This window comes from Ursus arctos, unplaced genomic scaffold (genome assembly GCF_023065955.2).
Source record: "Ursus arctos isolate Adak ecotype North America unplaced genomic scaffold, UrsArc2.0 scaffold_8, whole genome shotgun sequence".
In the NCBI taxonomy this organism is placed as follows: domain Eukaryota; kingdom Metazoa; phylum Chordata; class Mammalia; order Carnivora; family Ursidae; genus Ursus; species Ursus arctos.
Genome location: NW_026623100.1, coordinates 27,840,404 through 27,860,920, shown reverse-complemented (window position 1 = coordinate 27,860,920; position 20,517 = coordinate 27,840,404). Strand labels below are relative to the sequence as shown.

Sequence of the window (20,517 nt, the reverse complement as noted above, 5' to 3'; positions counted from 1 at the left end):
CCAAGGTTTTTGATTAGAAATTGGCTGATACTCTTATGGAAGATCCCTTGTATGTGGTGGGTTGCTTATCCTCTGTTTTCAGGATTATTTTACTGTCTTTGGCTGTTATCAGTTTGATTATAATAAGGTTGGTGTAGGGCTCTTTGAGTTCATCCTACTTGGATTTGTTAAACTTCTTGGATTTGTAGATTCATGTCTTCCATCAAATTTGGACTTTTTCAGCCATTTTTTCTTCATATTTATACAAAGTATATATGTTTGTGTACCTTTTCTGGGATTCCCATAAGTGTATTGGTAGGTTTGATGGTTCCCACAAGTCCCTTAGAATCTGTTTCCTTTTCTTTTTGTATTTCCTTCCTGTTCCTTAAACTCAATAATTTCAGTTTCCATAACTTCAAGTTTGCTGTTTTCTGCTTACTCAGATACGCTGCTGAACCTCACCTATTTTCATTTCAGTTCTTTTACTTCTCAGCTTCTAATTTCTTATAGCTCCTTTTTAGAATTTGTTTCTTCAATGATATTCTCATTTTGGTCAGGCACCGTTTTCCTGTTTTTGTCCTTTTCTTCCTTTAAGTCTTAGTGCATCTTTAAGGTAGCCGTTTTAAGATCTTTGTTGAGAGAGCCTGACACAAGGGCTTCCTTAGGTATATTTCCATTGATTTATTTTATTCTGAAATTTCAGTGGGCCACACTTTTCCTATTTCTTCTTATACCTTGTTTTTGTGTGTGTTTTAATTGAAAACTGGACATTTGAATTTTGTAACGTGGTAACTTTGGAAATGAGATTCTCTTCCTTCTTCAGTTTGCCTTGTGTGTGGGGGGGGATTTTTGTAGGTAGTGACTGTGCTAAGGATCAGCCTAATGTGAAAGCTTATGGTCTTCTCAGGTCTTTTCTGAGTCTGTGTCTTTTTTTGGGAATTCCCTTACATAAGTAGTTGTTGTTATTCAGAGTCCAGAAAAACCTGGTGTGGCTCCTTTAAGTCCTCCTGTAGTCATTTTAGCTGAGTTGGGTTGAAATAATGGCAGCCAGACTTTGTGTCTGCTACTTACTAATCAGATGTAGCAATCTGCAGTTGGAATGCAGAAATTTTGGACAAATTTATTTGGAGGACAAGATTATTATTTTTTTAAGTTTTTATTTAAATTCCAGTTAGTTAACATACAGTGTAATACTAGTTTCAGATGTACAATTTAGCGATTTAACACTTCCATACAACACCTGGTGCTCATCACAAGTGCCCTCCTTAATTCCCATCACCTGTTTTTTTTTTTTTAAGATTTTATTTATTTATTTGACAGAGATAGAAACAGCCAGCGGGAGAGGGAACACAAGCAGGGGGAGCGGGAGAGGAAGAAGCAGGCTCATAGCGGAAGAGCCTGATGTGGGGCTCGATCCCATAATGCCGGGATCACGCCCTGAGCCGAAGGCAGGCGCTTAACCGCTGTGCCACCCAGGCGCCCCTCCCATCACCTATTTAACCCACCCCCCCACCCACCTCCCCTCTGATAACCATTATTTGTTCTCTGTAGTTGTCTGTTTCATGATTTACTTCCCCCACCACCACCATGCTTGTTTGTTCATTTAAATATGAGTGAAATCATATGGTATTTATTTTTTTCTGACTGGCTTATTTTGCTTGGCATAATACACTGTATTTCCATCCATGTTGTTGTAAATGGCAAGATTTCATTCTTTTTTATGGCTGAGTAATATTCTCACTGTATATTTATACCACATCTTCTTTATTCATTCATCAGTCATTGGGCACTTGGGCTGTTTCCATAATCTGGCTATTGTAGATAATGCTGCTGTAAACATCAGGGTGCATTTATCCCTTCAAATTAGTATTTTTGTTTTAAAGATTTTATTTATTTGGGAGAGTGAGCGAGCACAAGTAGGGGGAGAGACAAAGGGAGAGGGAGAAGCAGACTCCCCACTGAGCGTGGGGCCCAGGGTGGGGCTTGATCTCAGAACCCTGAGATCATGACCTGAGCCGATGTCAGAGGCTTAACCGACTGAGGCACCCAGGTGCTCCTCAAATTAGTATTTTTATATTCTTTGGGCAAATACTTAGTAGTGCAATCGCTGGATTATAAGGTATTTCTATTGTCAGTATGGTTTCAGGTTCTAAACCTCCATACTGTTTTCCAGAGTGGTGCACCAGTTTGCATTCCCACCAATAGTGCACTAGGGTTTCCCTTTCCCTACATCCTCTCTAATATCTGTTGTTTCTTTTGTTGATTTTAGCCATTCTGACAGGTGTGAGGTGATGTCTCATTCTGGTTTAGATTTGCATTTCCCTGATGCTGAGTGACATTGAGCATCTTTTGATGTGTCTTTTGGCCATTTGTGTGTCTTCTTTGGAAAAATACTCATTTTTTCTACCCATTTTTTAATTGGATTATTTATTTTTTGGGTGTTTTTATAAATTCTTAATAGATTTTGGATACTAACCTTTTATGACCTATGTCATTTGCAGATATCTTCTCCCAGTCAGTAGGTTGTCTTTTAGTTTTGTTGTTTGTTTCCTTTACTATTCAGAAGCTTTTTATTTTGATGAAGTCCCAATGGCTTATTTTTGCTTTTGTTTCCCTTGCCTCAGGAGACCTATCTAGAAAGAAGTTGCTATGGCTGATGTTAAAGAGGTTACTGCCTGTGTTCTCCTCTAGGAATTAAATGGTTTCCTGTCTCATATTTAGGTCTTTCATTCATTTTGAATTTATTTTTGTCTATGGTGTAAGAAAGTCACAGACAAGATTATTTTTGCCCACCCTGGCTCCAGCAAGCTGTAGCAGAATTACATATTATTGTCCCCACAGCTGCTTGACATAAGGACATGGAGTGGGGAATGGGTAGCTGCTGTCACACTGAAGGCTGAAATTGACCATTATTAACCACAATTTACCGGCTAGCCTTTTCCTTGGACATCTGTGAGTGTGCAAGTTCAAATTGACTCCAGAGTTTCAGAATAGTTGCATCAGTAGTTTCTGTCAGTATGATTGCTGTTTGGTGCAGAGAGGGATTCCTGGCACTTTCTGCTCTGTCAGCTTCCCTCCTTGACATCCTTTTCCTCTTTTTTTCTTTTTGATAACTAAAGAAGAAGAGTGTGAACTGGTTTCACACGCCCCCCCCTTTTTTTTAAGCGTTGTAATTTTAATATTTTTTAATCTTCATTCTCTGAATTTGCTTTCATGATGTACACCTCTAAACGAGCCTTAGATTTTTATAGGATTACAGGATTACATAATTATCTCTCAAGGGTTTTGTCACTTAAAAACAGTAAAATATTGATTATGAAAATTGGATCTGTTATGGAAATCCTTTCTATTAATGGTAGAAGTGACAGCGAATCAGAAATTTATTCCATATTGTGTATTTGTTACATTTTAATTAGGAAAAGTATAATCTGATAGTTACTTGTTTGCAAAAAGCAACTATAAACTGTTAGTATAATCCGTGATGTTAATTAATACTATATTAAAACTAATATTCTCAGATAAGACCTATAAAAGCAATAAATTTATAATTGATGATTTACTTATCCTTCATCTCAAATGATGTAAAAGTTTATAAAAAGTAACCTCAACATGGAGGAATTCCTCCAAAGTTATTTTATTACTTCTGTTTCATCTTCTGCTTCAAAATTAGGTTGTGCATATTTACCCTAATAGGGGATATACAGAAGAGAGTTCATATGATTTATGCCTAAGAAATAGGAAAGTCAGTGTTTTAAAATAGAAAAATGTACATTTTCTGATACAGTTTTTATGTATAGAAGATAAGTTGAATACCTCAGATTTTTACTTTTGGAACCCTCAATTTGGCGATTACTAGCCTATTACTTATCGTGTATCTTTTTTTTTTTTTTAAGATTTTATTTATTTGACAGAGATAGAGACAGTCAGCGAGAGAGGGAACACAAGCAGGGGGGAGTGGGAGAGGAAGAAGCAGGCTCATAGCAGAGGAGCCTGATGTGGGGCCTGATCCCACAACGCCGGGATCACGCCCTGAGCCGCAGGCAGACGCTTAACCGCTGTGCCACCCAGGCGCCCCTACTTATCGTGTATCTTAATTTCATAGTTTGTAGCTTCATGGCTACAAAAGACATTTACATCATGTTGTAACATTTAGTAATTACATCTTTGTAAATGTTATACTTTCCCTCATATTTATTATTCTGTTTAGTATAAGAAAGGAGACATTCTGTCTTTTGGTTTATTACCATGTAGACCTTTATTTTGAGGGAGTTTCTGTTGTGTAGTTGAGTAAAGTGAACATGTTATATGAATACTTCATAACCATTTAATATGAGAAATAGAGTACTCCTATAATACTTAGTTTGGTTTTCTTTTGTAATTGGAATTATTTTATTTGCAACTGCTTATGTTTTAATATATTATTTAACTTGTTTTTACTTTAATGATATGTATATAAATTTAATTGGAATCTTCTTCATACTTGGATTCCAGAAACTTTTTATTATGGGCTTCCCTCTTGTGGTTGCAAAATTAATCTTGTGGTTGATTTGAATAAGATAAAGTTCTGCCTAAGTGTAATTTTACTCTCACATTTTATGTACTGCCATTTGTGACAGTTGGTAATTAGCATTTTCCTAACATATTAAAAAATATTGTTCTAGTTACTTTCTTTTAAACTGTAGAAGTTTTTGGTGTCAGGTTATTTATTTATGTAGTGTAATTATTTTTTATTATTGTCTCTACCTTTATTTTCTAGTTAAAACATTGTAGTCGGTATATACATGACTTATTTCCTTCACTCATCAAGAATTTGGATCCAGTACCACTTAGACATCTCCTTAATCTGGTCTCAGCTCTTGAGCCAAGTGTTCATACTGAGCAGGTAATATGTTCAAACCATAATGGCAGGGTTTTGGTTTTTTTTTTTAAGTGAAAATTTGTGATTCAGGTAACTTAATTTGTAGGTTATTACTGGCATTTCATTTAGGCAAAAGGATATTAAATTTGTTATGAAACGCTAATTTCAACCTCTCTTTTTTTTTAAGACATTGTACTTGGCATCGATGTTAATTAAAGCATTATGGAATAATGCACTAGCAGCTAAGGCTCAGCTGTCTAAACAGAGTTCTTTTGCATCTTTATTAAATACTAATCTTCCCATTGGAAATAAGAAAGGTTAGTAAAGTGTAATGTATTTTTTAAAGTCAGTTTTTCAAAGTTTATCATTCAAATTTGAAGTAGTTTCTGTTCAGTATTAACTTCAAAATAAGTTTGAGATGGGAGCTATAGTGTTAGTGAAAGGGTTAATAAATTGGGGGTAGCTAATGTTTTTGGCTTACCCTTCAAGTAAAGAACAGTAATGAAGTTGCAGTAGTAATTAGATTTTTCTCTCATTAGTGTTCTTCTCTTGGGTGGGGGTGGGGGGCAACTATTTCATAACAACTTTGGAGCTTTTGGTTAGAAAACAACATGCTTTATTTTAGAGATAATTTTGAGAGCAGAATATGATGGTACAATCTCTCTGTGCTTTCTAATTCAAAAGTTGTCTATCACTTCAGGTGTTTTATGTGTGCTTTTATATGTGTAGCTTTACAGGGCTTTCTAAAAGCTTACCAACTTTGCCCCATTTTTTGTCTCCTGACATCATATACTAGGCTTTTCTTAGGATTTTCTAGTCAGGCACCCACAACTACTACTGCAAGTGTTAGGGACTTAAATTATTTCAGGTTTCTCTGCCTGTATCTTGTTGGTTATGTGATAATAATAAGATCAATTGATAATCTGTTCCAGAGAAGCTCAGTCACTTAGAATATTTCCCTCCTGTTTTTTCATTTTCCTTCAGAGGAAGAAGAGCTCAGAAGAGCAGCTCCATCACCTTGTAAGTTGAGCCTTAGAAATGCATGGCAAGATGACGTGTAGTTTAGATTTCATGATCATCTAGAGTTAATTTTATATATTTGTTTCAAAGCCATGAAGTTTTTCTTGAGCAGATATAAACCCTTAGCTGGTTTTCCACTTTCAGTGGAGGTCATGTATATCCTCTTTAGAAATAATTGGCAAATGTTAACTACTTCCAGATTATATTTTTGGCTATTTAGAGTAAAGCTTTTGTAAATGAGAGAATCAAAGGATTATGTCATTCTGATAAATCTATGTTAATACAAATTAGGAGTAAAAACAAAAAATCTCTTTAATACAGGGTCACCTGCAGCTAGTCCTCAGAGCAGTGATAACAGTGATACCCATCAGAGTGGAGGCAGTGACATTGAAATGGATGAGCAACTTATTAATAGAACGAAACATGTGCAACAGCGACTTTCAGACACAGAGGTATGAAAACAGTTTCCCCCCCACTTTAACAAGATTTTTGGATTTTGGGGTTTCTCCCATGTATATCCTTTGAACTGGAAGTAAAAACATGATCCATGTTCAGGCCTTTCCTATAGTTATTACTGAGGTTAAATTTTTGTGTGTGCTTTTAATTCTTTCTGTATTGTTTAAAGGAATATGTCAAGATTGTGGCAGTCTTTTAAAAAGTACAATGTGTTAATGCCAGTTACTTTTTTCTTACTGGTTTAAATACTTATTTAAATCTATTTCTTTCTTAATACAGGAATCCATGCAGGGAAGTTCTGATGAAACTGCCAACAGTGGTGAAGATGGAAGCAGTGGTCCTGGTAGCAGTAGCGGGCATAGTGATGGATCTAGCAATGAGGTGAATTCTAGCCATGCAAGCCAGTCAGCTGGGAGCCCTGGCAGTGAGGTACAGTCAGAAGACATTGCAGATATTGAAGCCCTTAAAGAAGAAGATGAAGATGATGATCATGGTCATAATCCTAAAAGCAGTTGTGGTACAGATCTTCGGAACAGAAAGTTAGAAAGTCAAGCAGGCATTTGCCTAGGGGATTCACAAGGCCCATCAGAAAGAAGTGGGACAAGCAATGGAACAGGAAAGGACCTGGTTTTTAACACTGAGTCAATGCCTTCAGTAGATAATCGTATACGAATGCTAGATACCTGTTCACACTCTGAAGACCCAGAACATGATATTTCAGGGGAAATGAATGCTGCTCATATAGCACAAGCATCTCAGGAATCTTGTATTACACGCACTGGGGACTTTCTTGGGGAGACTATTGGGAATGAATTATTTAATTGTCGGCAGTTTATTGGTCCACAGCATCACCACCACCACCACCACCACCACCACCACCACCATGATGGGTAAGTTTCTTTAAAAATAGATTATATTGGGGCGCCTGGCTGGCTCAGTTGGTGGAGCACATGACTCTTGATCTCAGGGTTGTGAGTTCAAGCCCCATGTTGGATGTAGAATAAAAATAAAATCTTAAAAAAAAATTATATTTCATTTAGGTAAACAATTACAGCTTGTATTCATTCGATTGCAATATATTCTAGATTAGTGCTAATAGGAATATAATGTAAATTCAAATGCAAGCAGGTATGTAATTGTTAATTTGCTTCTGAACACATTTTAAAAAGCAAAATGGAATAGGTGACATTAATTTTAATTATAAATTTTATTTAAAGCAGTAATTTCTAAAATATCTCCACATGTAATCCGTGTAAAAACAAAGATATTTTTCTTTCTTTTGTAATAAAGCTTCAATATTCTGCATTTGTTTTATATTTGCAGCACATCTCTGTTTAGACAAGCCACTTTTCAATGTGTGCAGTAACCACATGTGGCTAGTGGCTTTCATATTGGACAACACAGATCTAGATCTTCAGCTACTTGTAATAATTGCCTAAAAGCAGATATAAGATTGCTTGCAGAAACTCCAGTAAAGTGTGATCATGGAAAGGGAAATTTTATTTTATTTTATTTTATTTTAAGATTTTATTTATTTATTTGACAGAGAGAGAGAGAGACAGCCAGCGAGAGAGGGAACACAGGCAGGGGGAGTGGGAGAGGGAGAAGCAGGCTCCCAGCGGAGGAGCCTGATGTGGGGCTCGATCCCAGAATGCCGGGATCACGCCCTGAGCTGAAGGCAGACACCCAACAACTGTGCCACCCAGGCGCCCCAGAAAGGGAAGTTTTAAATTTAAAAGTGATTCTGTCACTAGGTGTTACAGATATTGGGCAAGTACTTAATTTTTCTGTCATTTTTCTCATCTATAAAATAGGAACAATTGTACTTACCTCTTGGGTTTCAATGTGAACATTTTATGGGCTGATGTAATTGGCACATAACGAGAGCTCAATAAACGTTAGCTACTGTTTATTACTGTTATTATAAGTAGTAATATTTGAATTGACAATGATAAAATATAAATGTGTGGCTTATCAGGATGAGTTTTTTTAGACCTGACAATTTGCCAAGCTTTTCAGAATTCATTGTTTCTTTGGAAGAACTACATGTCCATATATATTACTACTCTGTTTCCTTCGCCATTATTTCATATTGCTAACCCATATGAGTTTAAGATGATGTCTCTCAGTCTGACATTTTGGGTCAGATATTTCTGTGTTTTGAATTTATAGCAGTGTGAATGAATTGTAGGAGGTTTAGCATCATCCCTAGTCTCTCTCTCTCTGGATGCCAGCAGCATCTTCCAAGTTGTGATAACCAAAAATACCTCTAACTGTTGCCTAGGTTCCCCCCAGGCACCCAAATCACCTGTGATTGAGAACCAGTGGTTTATAGTCTGACGTTATACATACACATTCAAAGTTCTTCCCAGGATAACGCAAAAGAAGACAAAGCAATTCGTTTGTAAAACTGAGGTGAAATATATTCACTTTGGCACATTGTAGTCCTTTAAGTTTTCATACCCGCAGCAGTTCCCTACTTCACAAGACCTAGAATGATATAATTTTTTCATTTTAGCACTATCCGTATTCTGTGTCAGGTACCACTTGTGAATCTCTAAATTAATCCTGACCTTTTCTCCTTTGATGTTGTTTTTCATCTTTTTTGTTTGCCCTCCTTAAAGTGCCCAGTATGGTGTGTTTCAGAAGTGAGGGCTGGGGCCCCTGGGTGGCTCAGTTGGTTGGGCATCTGACTCTTGATTTCAGCTTGGGTTATGATCTCAGAGTTGTGAGATCAAATCTGGCATTGGGCTCTGGGCTCCATGGGGAGTCTGCTGGAGATTCTCTCTCCCTCCCTCTACCCCTCCCTTTGCTTGCACACGTGCGTGTTCCCTCTCTCAAAGAAATCTTTAAAAAAAAAAAAGTGCTTGGTGCTTAATAGGTGCTTATTGTTTTAATAGGTGTTCGTATTGTGTAAGGTTCTCCTGGTTAATAATCATATCTAGATTATGACCTTAAATTGAAGTGTTTTCCTGGTAGTAATCTCATCCAATTCTACAGTTGTATGAATAAATGTAAATAAATTTTAAGGTTTCACATTGTGATTTGAGTTGATAAAATAATTATGTAATGGTGAGTTTACTGATCTTTAAAATTACTCTATGAGTTTGTTTTAGTGAAGTGTGTTGAAGGGTCAGACAATATGTGGGTATATTGTATAATTAATATATAGTTCTGACAGTATGAGCTTTTTAGTTTCTGTAAAGCTCACAATATTCCATATTACAAAACAAATGTAGATTTGTTCTTGACTGTGGTGTAACTTGTGCTGAATATTTTGAGAGATAATTTTTGCGATTCACAAAGTGTGTTTAACTTTGTGCTCTTCTCTGTGTTATAGGCATATGGTTGATGATATGCTAAGTGCAGATGATGTCAGTTGCAGTAGCTCCCAGGTCAGTGCAAAATCAGAAAAAAATATGGCTGATTTTGATGGTGAAGAATCTGGGTGTGAAGAGGAACTAGTTCAGATTAATTCACATGCAGAGCTAACATCTCATCTCCAACAACATCTTCCCAATTTAGCATCTATTTACCATGAACATCTTAGTCAAGGTAAGGTTCTGTAGTAAGTAAAATATATTACTTTCTTTAAAACAGGGGAACAATTTATATTCTTAATAGGATTCAACATTTAATGTTATGATACGTAAATATTTTTGCCAAAGAACTTTCATATGGTTAGTTTTCATTCCTAGAGAATGGAATTATTATGAAAACTCCATCATTAATATAAAGGTTGCATTTCCATCAAGAGATACTTAGCTAGGAAAGGAAATACATAATAATATGTATAAAATTATAACTGTGTTTTAGAAAATAAATGGGTGTATTGAAGATTTAGGTATCTTCGGCGCTAAATCAAGATTACACAGGTCATACATTTTATGAGTCCATTTTTGTAAAATGTCTAGCATAGTCAAATTTGTAGAGAACAGAAAGTAGATTAGTGGTTGCCTGTGGCTAGGGAGGGCTTGGGGGAAATAAGAGGAGAGGTAACTGCTAAAGGTCAAGGTGTTCCATCTGGAGTGATGGAAATGTTCAAAAAATGATGGTTCTAAGCACTTCAGATCAATCTAAAAAAGTATTAGGATATGACCATACTAGGAAGAATGGAGGTGAGAGGAGTTAAAGAATAGTAGAAGAAGGAGGGGGAAAGAGACAAATTAGCAGTTTTAGACAGTTTTAGAGTTAGCAATTTAAAGATCCAACCTCCTGAAACTGATGGAACATTGTGTGTCAAATATACTTAAAAAAAAAGTGTTATATACATTAAAAAGATTAAAATAAAGGTTCAGCTTCATGCTTTATTATGTACTATCAGCACTTGCTAGCCTAGGAAATGGGTTTTGGGGTGCCAGTACATTACAGACTAAGTAAACCTGATGGATTAGGTTTATGGTAAAAAGCCATGATCAAATTTGGAGATACAACTTGTGGACAACAACTTAATGATTTCAGATGTTATTTGTGTATAATACAGATAAGAGTACCTTGACTTTTTTTAATTGTTATTGTGGTTTTTTGAGAAATGAATAGGTTAAGATTGAGGTCATTTGAATTTGATACCATATTTACTAAATTTTCACCATTCTATTTTTATCCTGTTTTCCTTTATTTACTATTATGTGTATTTTTTAGTATATGAAGTTGGAAATTGAGCAGAATTATTATGTGTATTAATGATCTCCAAGTCTACCTTGTATTGCTGTGTATTTAATACTATAAAGAACTCTTTCAATACAGTAGAACAAACAATTCACTTTAAAAACGGGTGGGGGCGCTTGGGTGGCTAGTCAGTTGAGTCTCTGACTCGGTTTCACTCAGGTCATGATCTCAGGGTTGTGAGATAAAGCCCCCTGTTGGGCTCTGTGTGGAATCTGCTCTAAGAATCTTGCCGTATACCTCCTCCCACTCCTGCACATTTTCGCTCTCCCTTTCTCAAGTAAATAAAAATTGACAAAAGTTTTGTACAGTTAAAAGAAGATAACGAAAAATGGTCAGTAAATACATAAAAATGATGCTCAGTATCTCTATTTACCTGGGAAATGCAAATTAATACCACAGTACAATACTATTACACACCTACTCGAATGGGTAAACTTAAAAACTAATCATACTAAATGATACTAAGGACATCGAGCAACTAGAACTCTTCCTTGCTGTCGAGGAGTATGAAATAAATATAGCCAGTTTGAAGAACTGTTTTACCAGTTTCTTATAAAGTTGAACTTGCATCCCTTCATATGACCCAGCAATTCCTATTCTAGGTATTTACCTGAGAAATGAAAACATACATCCACAAAAAGATTAGTACATTGAATGTTCATACCTGTTTCACTCATAAGAACCTCAACTGGAATTAACTGGTAGATTAACATATTATAGTATATTCACATAGTGTAATACGACTCATCAGTAAAAAGGAAAGAACTAATACGTGCAGTATAGTGGGTGAATATCAAAGAACATCATTCTAAGCAAATGAAGCTAAAAAAGGATAGTACATACTGTGTATCACTTATATGTAGTTTTGGAATGTTCAAAAGTAATTTATAATGGTTGAAATCTACTCAATGATTACTGAGGATTTTATGGTAGGGAATGATTGTATAAGGTCACAAGGACACATTTTGGGGTGATAGAAATGTTCTATATCTTGCTTGTGTGTATATATTTTAATTAAAATTTATTAATTTTATCATAAAACCAAAACAAAACCCCCAAAAGGCAAGCCAAAGTCTGGGAGAAATATTTACAAATCATGTATCTAATAAAGGGCTTGAATTCAGAATATATAAGAACTTTTGCAGCTCTGTAGTAATTTAGCAAATAATGTACACAAATGACTAATAGCACCTGAGAAGATGCTAAACATCATTAGTCACTAGGGAATTGCAAATTTAAAAACCTTAATGAGATTCTACCACACACCTATTAGAATGGCTAAAATTAAAAAGCACGACCATGCCAATGTGATGTGGGGGTGTGGAGGAACAGGAACTGATACTCTGATAGACTATTGGTGGAAATGTAAAATGGCACAACCGTTTTGGAAAACAGTTTGGCAATTTCTTCAAATGTTAAACGCATTTACCTTGTGAATCACCAATACAGTTTACCAAAGAGAAAGGAAAGCAGGTGTCCACACAGAGACTTGTTATACAGACATTTATGGGAGTATTATTCATCTTAGTGAGAGACTGGAAATTCCCAGGTGTCTATTAAACTGTTGAAAATAATCAAAATGAAGTATTTGCACATAATAGAATATTATTCTGTAAAACACACTAGTGATACGTGCTTTGACATGGATGTACCTCTAAAATTTTGCTAAGTGAACAAACTCAGACTTAAGACTATACGTATTGTATGATTCCATTTACATAAAATTTTTAGAAAATGCTAATTTATGGGGATGGAAAAACGAATTAGGGCTGGGGAATGGGATTAGGTACGAGGGAATGTTTCAGGGTGGTGAAAGTGTTTTAAAACTTGTGATGGTAGCACAATTCTTACTTTAATGAAATCAGTGTATATGTACAATTCAGTAGAGAAATTTCCTGGTAAAGCTGTTTAAAAAGACAAGCATTTTTGCTTAGGAGAGCTAGAGAATTTATTTAGCTTGGCGCAGAGTCTGCATTATTATTATGGAGTCTTTGATTGTTATGGGTAAGTCATCTCCAATAGATTTTTTTTTTAAGGGTAGGGATATAAAATACTATACAGAAGGTATTTAGAAGAATGTTCCTTGGCTATAGAATTATTTCAAGAAAATTATCTTTGTGCTTAATTTGGGTTTCAAGCATTTATATTACTGTTCTCTTGATATGCAAAAAAGTTATACTTAGAAATAGTGAAGAGACCATGGAAGGAAAACTCTTTTCCTTAACTTTAGTTTAATCAGACTCAAACAACACTATGCCATTCACAAAGCAACTGTTGTGTTAATCTTGTATTGTTTTTGTTTTTATACTTCGGATTTGTTGACGTTATGAATGCTGTAATTCACAATTTCTGCCCATTGTATTCCTCTAGAATGTATTATATTTTGCCCTTTCAGGACCTGCAGTTCATAAACATCAATTCAACAGTAATGCTGTGACAGACATTAATTTGGATAATGTTTGCAAGAAAGGAAACACTTTGTTGTGGGATATAGTCCAAGATGATGATGCAGTAAGTTACCTAATAGAGCAAAAAGAGGACAAAATTACAGCAAAATACAATCAGGATAAACAGTAACTTTATATGTATACATTTTTTTTGTAGGTTAATCTTTCTGAAGGTTTAATAAATGAAGCAGAGAAACTTCTCTGTTCCTTAGTATGTTGGTTTACGGATAGACAGATTCGAATGAGATTCATTGAAGGTTGCCTTGAAAATTTAGGAAACAACAGGTAAATAGAAATTTAAATTTTTTGTATGTAGTAAAGTTCATTTTGTGTATTCCGACTAGGTGTGGTGGATTTATAGCATTTAGTGTACCATTACCAGCTTTTTTTTTTTTTTTTAAGTGTGGCTTTCATACTAAATTTGAAGGTTTTTTTTTTTTTTTAAAGTAAGTGTGGCTTTCATATTAGGTTTGAAGATTTTTACCTTACAGGGTTCTTTTTTTTTTTTTTTTTAACCAGTCAGTCTTGCTTTTTCAGCACTTTTGACACTTGATTAGATACTCTCCAACAGAAACAAAGTAATAATACTCTCTTCTTTTTTTCTGGGAACATAGTGGTGACTGCTGTGTTTTCAAATTACAGTTAAATGTTCTTAAACTGTGTCATATGTGAAAGAACCTAAATAAGATAAACGAAGTTAAGCTGAAATATAAATATTTTGATAATGGCATTGCTCTTCCAAGTGGGTTGATCTTTTGTGTATTGACTTCCATAGTGCATAGTTAGGTTAGTGTTTTTTTCTAGTTTGAATTCCACCATATATTTATATACTTCTTACTGGGTCTGAGGTGATTACCACAACTTTCTTGATTTTCATGTCTGTTCCATTGGTACAAATTCAGATTTCCTTTGTCTTAACAACACTGCTTTGGAAATGCCATTCCCTGATATAGTGAATTCAGTTACTAATTGAATATACTGTATTCTGTTGCGTTCATATAATATTTTCAGCCTACCTCTGCCTAAGCCTGATAAAAATGTTTAAATTTATTGAATATTTAAGTGCTTTAACCTATTTTTTTTTTTTATTCAGTTAAGTTAGAAAAAGTGTGTGATATTTTCTACTTTTGGTCTTTTAAGGACTATATAATTTGAACAATCACAATAGAAAAACTGCTGCTTCATGCAGGTATAATAGACCTCTGTTAGTGGATCAGTTGCATCATTTGGCATATATTCTTTAAAGGGAATGCTTTTAATGGCTGGATGATATTTCATCATTTACGTAGGTATTATAGCAGTTAATTTTAAAATGTTAATTGTTGTTTTAGAAGTCTTTATGAAACCACTGAAGTTTTTAAAAGTGGTTGTATCAATTTATATTTCCCATATGTGCATCTGCATACCCTATGACCCAGTAATTCCACTGCTAAGTATGTGCGTTACAGAAGTACATCCAGATGATTGCCAAAAGGCATGTTCAAGAATGTTCATAGCAGCGCTATTCAAAATAAAGAGTTTTTGTGTAGCTATCCAAGTGTCGAAAAAGAATAGAAAAATTGTGGATTGTTGAATGAAATTATAGCAGTAACATTGAATGAACTATGGAATAGTGTGGATGAATCTCACAAACATAATGTTGAGTGAAAGAAGCGAGATATAAGAGAATATATCATCATTATTCCATTTATGTGAAGTTTAAAAAGAGGAAAATGATTGTATTTAGTAGTCAGGATAATGGTGACTGTTGGGTTATTAGTGACTGGAAAAAAGGGACAATGAAGGCCGGAAGTATGTTGGTCATGATTTATTTCTTGAGTGGGTGCTGGTTGTACAGGTATGTTCACCTCCTAATATTTTCAGTTGTTAGTTTTACACATTTTTTTAATATATACTTCAGTAAAACTATGTGAAAGATGAAATATCATGCGGCCTTTAAAGAGCCCCTTTTTAAAAAGATTATATAACAATCAGGGCATATACTTACAGGCTTATCTGTTAAAAAGATTGCAAGCAATATGTGAGATGGTAAAATGGTTATTTCTGAAAGGATTGAGTTATTTTTTTCTTTATGCTTTTCTCTTTTTCTAGTTTTTCTATAATGAACATATCTTTCTCTTAAAAGTAGGGAAACTTAAAAGGGACAAAAGGAAGTAGTCTGTGTGTAAAATGGAAAATTGTCAATCTGGATTTTTTATTAAGCTTTAATTTGTTCATTCCCAGATTACTTGAAGATGAAACATTTTTCATTTGTTCAAGTCAATTCCTGTATTCTAATATAGTTAATGTTTATGAAATATATAGTAAACAGGATTTTTATGTTGAAGCTAATTTTGCCCTCAAATTTGACTCTTCATATGGTTGCTATATCATGCTAGTTTTGTAGTGAAGGACAGTCATATATGATAATACTTAGAGCACAGTGGCATTTTTCAGTATTGGAAATAATGCTGTTGGAAATATGCAGCACATCTGGTGTATACCAACTGAACTTACCAGAGTTGTTATGCACGTTGACAAAAAAGTTTTGTACATCATTAGTCTGGGTTTCCTGATAAACCAGTGGTTTTTTGTTTTTTTTTTTAAGATTTTTTTTTTTTTTAAGATTTTATTTATTTATTCGACAGAGATAGAGATGGCCAGCGAGAGAGGGAACACAAGCAGGGGGAGCGGGAGAGGAAGAAGCAGGCTCATAGCGGAGGAGCCTGATGCGGGGCTCGATCCCATAATGCCGGGACCACGCCCTGAGCCGAAGGCAGACGCTTAACCGCTGTGCCACCCAGGCGCCCCCTTTTTTAAAGATTTTATTTATTTATTTGACAGAGACAGCCAGCGAGAGAGGAAACACAGGCAGTGGGAGTGGGGGAGGAAGAAGCAGGCTCCCAGCGGAGGAGCCTGACGTGGGGCTCGATCCCAGGACTCTGGGATCACGCCCTGAGCCGAAGGCAGACGCTTAACAACTGAGCCACCCAGGCGCCCCAAACCAGTGGTTTTTAATGGGAGTGATTTTTTCCCCTTCTAGGCAATGTCAACCAACATATTTTTGGTTGTCGCACTAATGAATGGGATTGGAGAAATGATTACAGGCCAGGGATGCTACTAAATATCCACCAATGTAGAGGATAGCCTCTCACAACAAAGGATTACTTGGCCCAAAGTGTCAGTAGTGACCTCAGAGTTTTAGAAATCCCATTCAGAACACAAGAATCCTTTTTCAAATCTAGCCCCCTGAGTGTACCCTCAGAAAGGAATGTTGTACAAAGATGCTAACATTAATAGAAAAGCGCTTCCTTATGTTGAAACAAATGGCCACTGCAACCTTAACTCATTTAGCATTTTCCTGACATTTGACAAAAGAACACAGAAGTCTACTTCCTGATGATACCAGTTTTTTATGTACTTAGTAGGGAGGTTTTAGCTTTTTATTTTCTCTGTGCTAACTTTTACATTTTCTTTGCAGTCCTTTTTTGCCATTGTTTATAGATCTGTCAGCATTTTTTGTTTTTCTTTTTCTATGGTCTTATTCCAATTTATTTGATAAAATGAACTTTGCTTTTATGGAACAGTAATATGGGCTTATTCTCAGGAAGCATAGAGATCTGAAAAAGAAAAGTAAAGTCTTCTATAAATTGCCCATAATTCTCCTATTTTTATGGAACTATTGTAAACACTTGAAGTCTCGTGTAGTCTCTGTGATATGGAACTTGTGTTTTGTGTACATTTAGCCTCAGACAGATTGCTTTATGAGGCACATAGGCCATTTTGAGTGTGGGAAGTTAAAAGTTACAGAAACACATAGACTGGTTTGCGGAATGTTTTCATAAAGTGAGAGGATGAGGCAGATAGTAGCTCCCACAATGAAGAGTCCATTGCTTTTCAGTGTGATACTGGTCTCCAAGGATGTGTGAGATAAGATTGCTGTCTAGTGGGTAGGGTGAATGTAGGGGTTGGGTTGTAATCGGCCCCTTTGGTATTTTATGTTTACTAGAAGGCAAGTCCATATCCTGTGCCTAGGTATTCCCTGAAATTCTGTCCCCTTCCAAGAATTGAAGTAAGACTGGAAATCTGTCCTCTGTGCTGTTGTTTTCCATTCTCGATCCTCTCTGTAGGTACTTTAACACATATGCTCAAAGTTTTTGCCTTTGTGTACAAAAGGTTCCTTGAGTAAAATGATCATGTGTCAAGGGCCCTGTTTATATAAATAGAGGTTTATATAATTAAGAAATGGATGGTACTATATGCTACTTTTCTTTTCTTCCTTTAAAGACTATGTTACATATAGCATCTCATGTCATCTTTTGGTATACTAAAATTTGTGATGACCGAGTAGCATTTTGTAGAACACATCAGTCTTCAAATATGGAGTCCAGGATTAGGAAAAAATCATTCAAACATGACTTTCTGAATAATATCAGCATGTGTTCATTGTGCAAGGCAACATATCATTTCATTGGTAATACAGGAATACCACACTGTTGCCTAGATTGAAGCAAAGAGGGAAGTTTAGGGTAATAACACTTTTATGAAGTCTAAAATTAGTATTTTGTTGCTCTGGATCATTGAACCTTTTATCCTAAACATATTATTGCCTATGATTGTGTTTTGGTATTTGAAATTTTCACCCTTAGAAGAAATTGTAAAATGTAGGTTTGAAGATAATGATCCTTTTTTTATATTGAGTTTTGTAAGCATATCAGCAAATAAAACTATTTGGGCAAAAAAGTTGGTAAGTCAGTGTAACATCTTGTAGTCGTTACAGGAGTAATTCTACAACATAATTTTAAGAACAATTTGGTAGATCTTGTGATGTTTCCTTTAACATTGAAATATAAATTATTATTATCACCAGACAAATGATCTTCCCCATTTTGTATCTGTGTTACTAATTTTCAGTCTGTAATCTGTACTTCATGTCATTTTTCCTTTTAAATTCATTGGTTTAAGTAAAAAGTTTTAGTGTTTTGGGATCACTTTGAATGTGAATTTGGTCATTTCTTATAAACTGTTTATAGGTTTATAGTGTTTAAAGTATGTGTCGTCAGTGTCGTTTGAATTTTTTTTTTTAAGGAGAAAAATGAAATTTTTCTGATAATCTGATAAACTTTTAAAGAAATGTTTTAGTTCTATAAAATGTAATCGTTCCCTGATAACTCAGTGTTTATATTACAAATTGTGGCAAAAAGCATCTCTTAGAGGGAAGATGAGTCCCATTTCTACATTCATATTTTTGGTTATTCTGTTACATGAACCACACCATTATCCACTCATTTCAGTCAATATCCACTCAGCAACTGGCTTCCTATTCTTTATTGTCAAGCAACATTACATATTATGAAGTGGAACCATGTTTATTGTGGAAAATTTGGGAAGTAAGTTTAAACAATCTAGACCTTTAACACCATTGACTGCAAGAGATAATTTAGTAAGATTTTCAGAAAATAACTATTGCACACTATAAGACTTGTCATGTGTCTTGTTAACATAAGATGTATCTCTTTCTAGTCTTTCTTTGTATTTTATTTTTTTATTATTTTTTTTATTTTTATTTTTTTTAAAGATTTTATTTATTTATTCGACAGAGATAGAGACAGCCAGCGAGAGAGGGAACATAAGCAGGGGGAGTGGGAGAGGAAGAAGCAGGCTCCTAGCGGAGGAGCCTGATGTGGGGCTCGATCCCATAACACCGGGATCACGCCCTGAGCCGAAGGCAGACGCTTAACTGCTGTGCCACCCAGGCGCCCCTATTTTTTATATATATATTTTAAAGATTTTTATTTATTTTAGAGAGACAGCACGAGGAGGGCAGGGGAGGGCAGAGGGAGAGGGACAAGCAGACTCTCCCCTGAGCAGGGAGCCCGATACGGGGCTCAGTTCCAGGACCCTGGGATCATGCCCTGAGCTTAAGGCAGACAACCTATCCAGCTACCCAGGTGTCCCTGTTTGTATTTTAAAACCACTGTTAAAGTCACAATTTTGGAATTTGCTTTTGTGCTTTTAGATGTAATTTTTCTATATTTTTTCTTTGTGATATCCTGAATCGATTTTATGCTTGTAAAGTGTTAGATCAAATTAATATATATCTGTACATTCTATTTTTTTATGTCTTAATTTTTAGGAAAAACTCCACTAGTGTTTCTGAAATTTTGACAAGAGATTTGATTTGATTTGATCTTTTACAGAGAGGGGGAGGGGCAGGTGCAGAGGGAGAGAGAGAATCTTAAGCAGGCTCCATACCCAACGTGGAGCCCTACACAGGGCTTAATCTCACAACCCTGAGATCAAGTCCTGAGTTGAAATCAAGAGTTGGGGGGCGCCTGGGTGGCTCAGTCATTGGGCATCTGCCTATGGCTAGGGTCATGATCCCAGGGTCTTGGGATCGAGCCCCGCATCAGGCTCCCTGCTCATTGGGAAGCCTGCTTCTCCCTCTCCCACTCCCCCTGCTGGTGTTCCCTCTCTCGCTGTCTCTCTCTCTGTCCAATAAATAAATAAAATCTTTAAGTTTTTTTTTTTTTTAATCAGCTGAGCCGCCCCGGTGCCCCTTGACAAGAGATTTTAGATAAAGAATCTACAGTTGATTCCCCCTGATTTTCATGGTCCATTTTCCCAAGCATCAACAGTGTGCAACTTCTTGAAAAATATTAAAAATTTTAATATTAAAAAATATACTTAGAATTTAATTTTTTAAAAAAATAATTATTTTGGGAGGGAGGAGTGGAAGGAGAGAATCTCAAACAGACTTCCTCCTGAGCCCTACCTGGGGCTAGATTTCACAACCTTGAGATCATGACCTGAGCCAAAATCAACTGACTGAACCACCCAAGCACTCCCAAATTTAAATGTTTTATTTAAAGAATATTTAGTGGGCACTTACTGTTTCCATGACTTAACTGTGTACTCCTTGATCTGTACCAATGTGGTGTGGGTTTTTGTTTTTGTTTTTTTTTTTTTAAGATTTTATGTATTTATTTGACAGAAACAGTGAGAGAGGGAACACAAGCAGGTGGAGTGGGAGAGGGAGAAGCAGGCGTCCCGCTGAGCAGGGAGCCCGATGTGGGGCTCGATCCCAGGACGCTGGGCCCATAACCCGAG

General features: G+C 35.7%; 1 protein-coding gene across 9 annotated transcripts in view; it reads left to right on the top strand.

The window, feature by feature from the left end:
* USP34 (ubiquitin specific peptidase 34) overlaps window positions 1-20,517 on the top strand; it is a 239,393-nt gene that overhangs the window by 95,292 nt on the left and 123,584 nt on the right. For 8 of the 9 annotated variants that reach the window (XM_026485129.4, XM_044377919.3, XM_048222672.2 and 5 more), the window contains exons 11-18: window positions 4,736-4,861; window positions 5,025-5,154; window positions 5,822-5,857; window positions 6,179-6,309; window positions 6,593-7,203; window positions 9,654-9,868; window positions 13,377-13,492; window positions 13,586-13,713. In XM_026485129.4, coding sequence (XP_026340914.1) covers window positions 4,736-4,861; window positions 5,025-5,154; window positions 5,822-5,857; window positions 6,179-6,309; window positions 6,593-7,203; window positions 9,654-9,868; window positions 13,377-13,492; window positions 13,586-13,713 — 1,493 coding nt within the window. The remainder of the gene's footprint in view (window positions 1-4,735; window positions 4,862-5,024; window positions 5,155-5,821; window positions 5,858-6,178; window positions 6,310-6,592; window positions 7,204-9,653; window positions 9,869-13,376; window positions 13,493-13,585; window positions 13,714-20,517) is intronic. The other variant, XM_057309016.1, reaches the window with a different exon arrangement.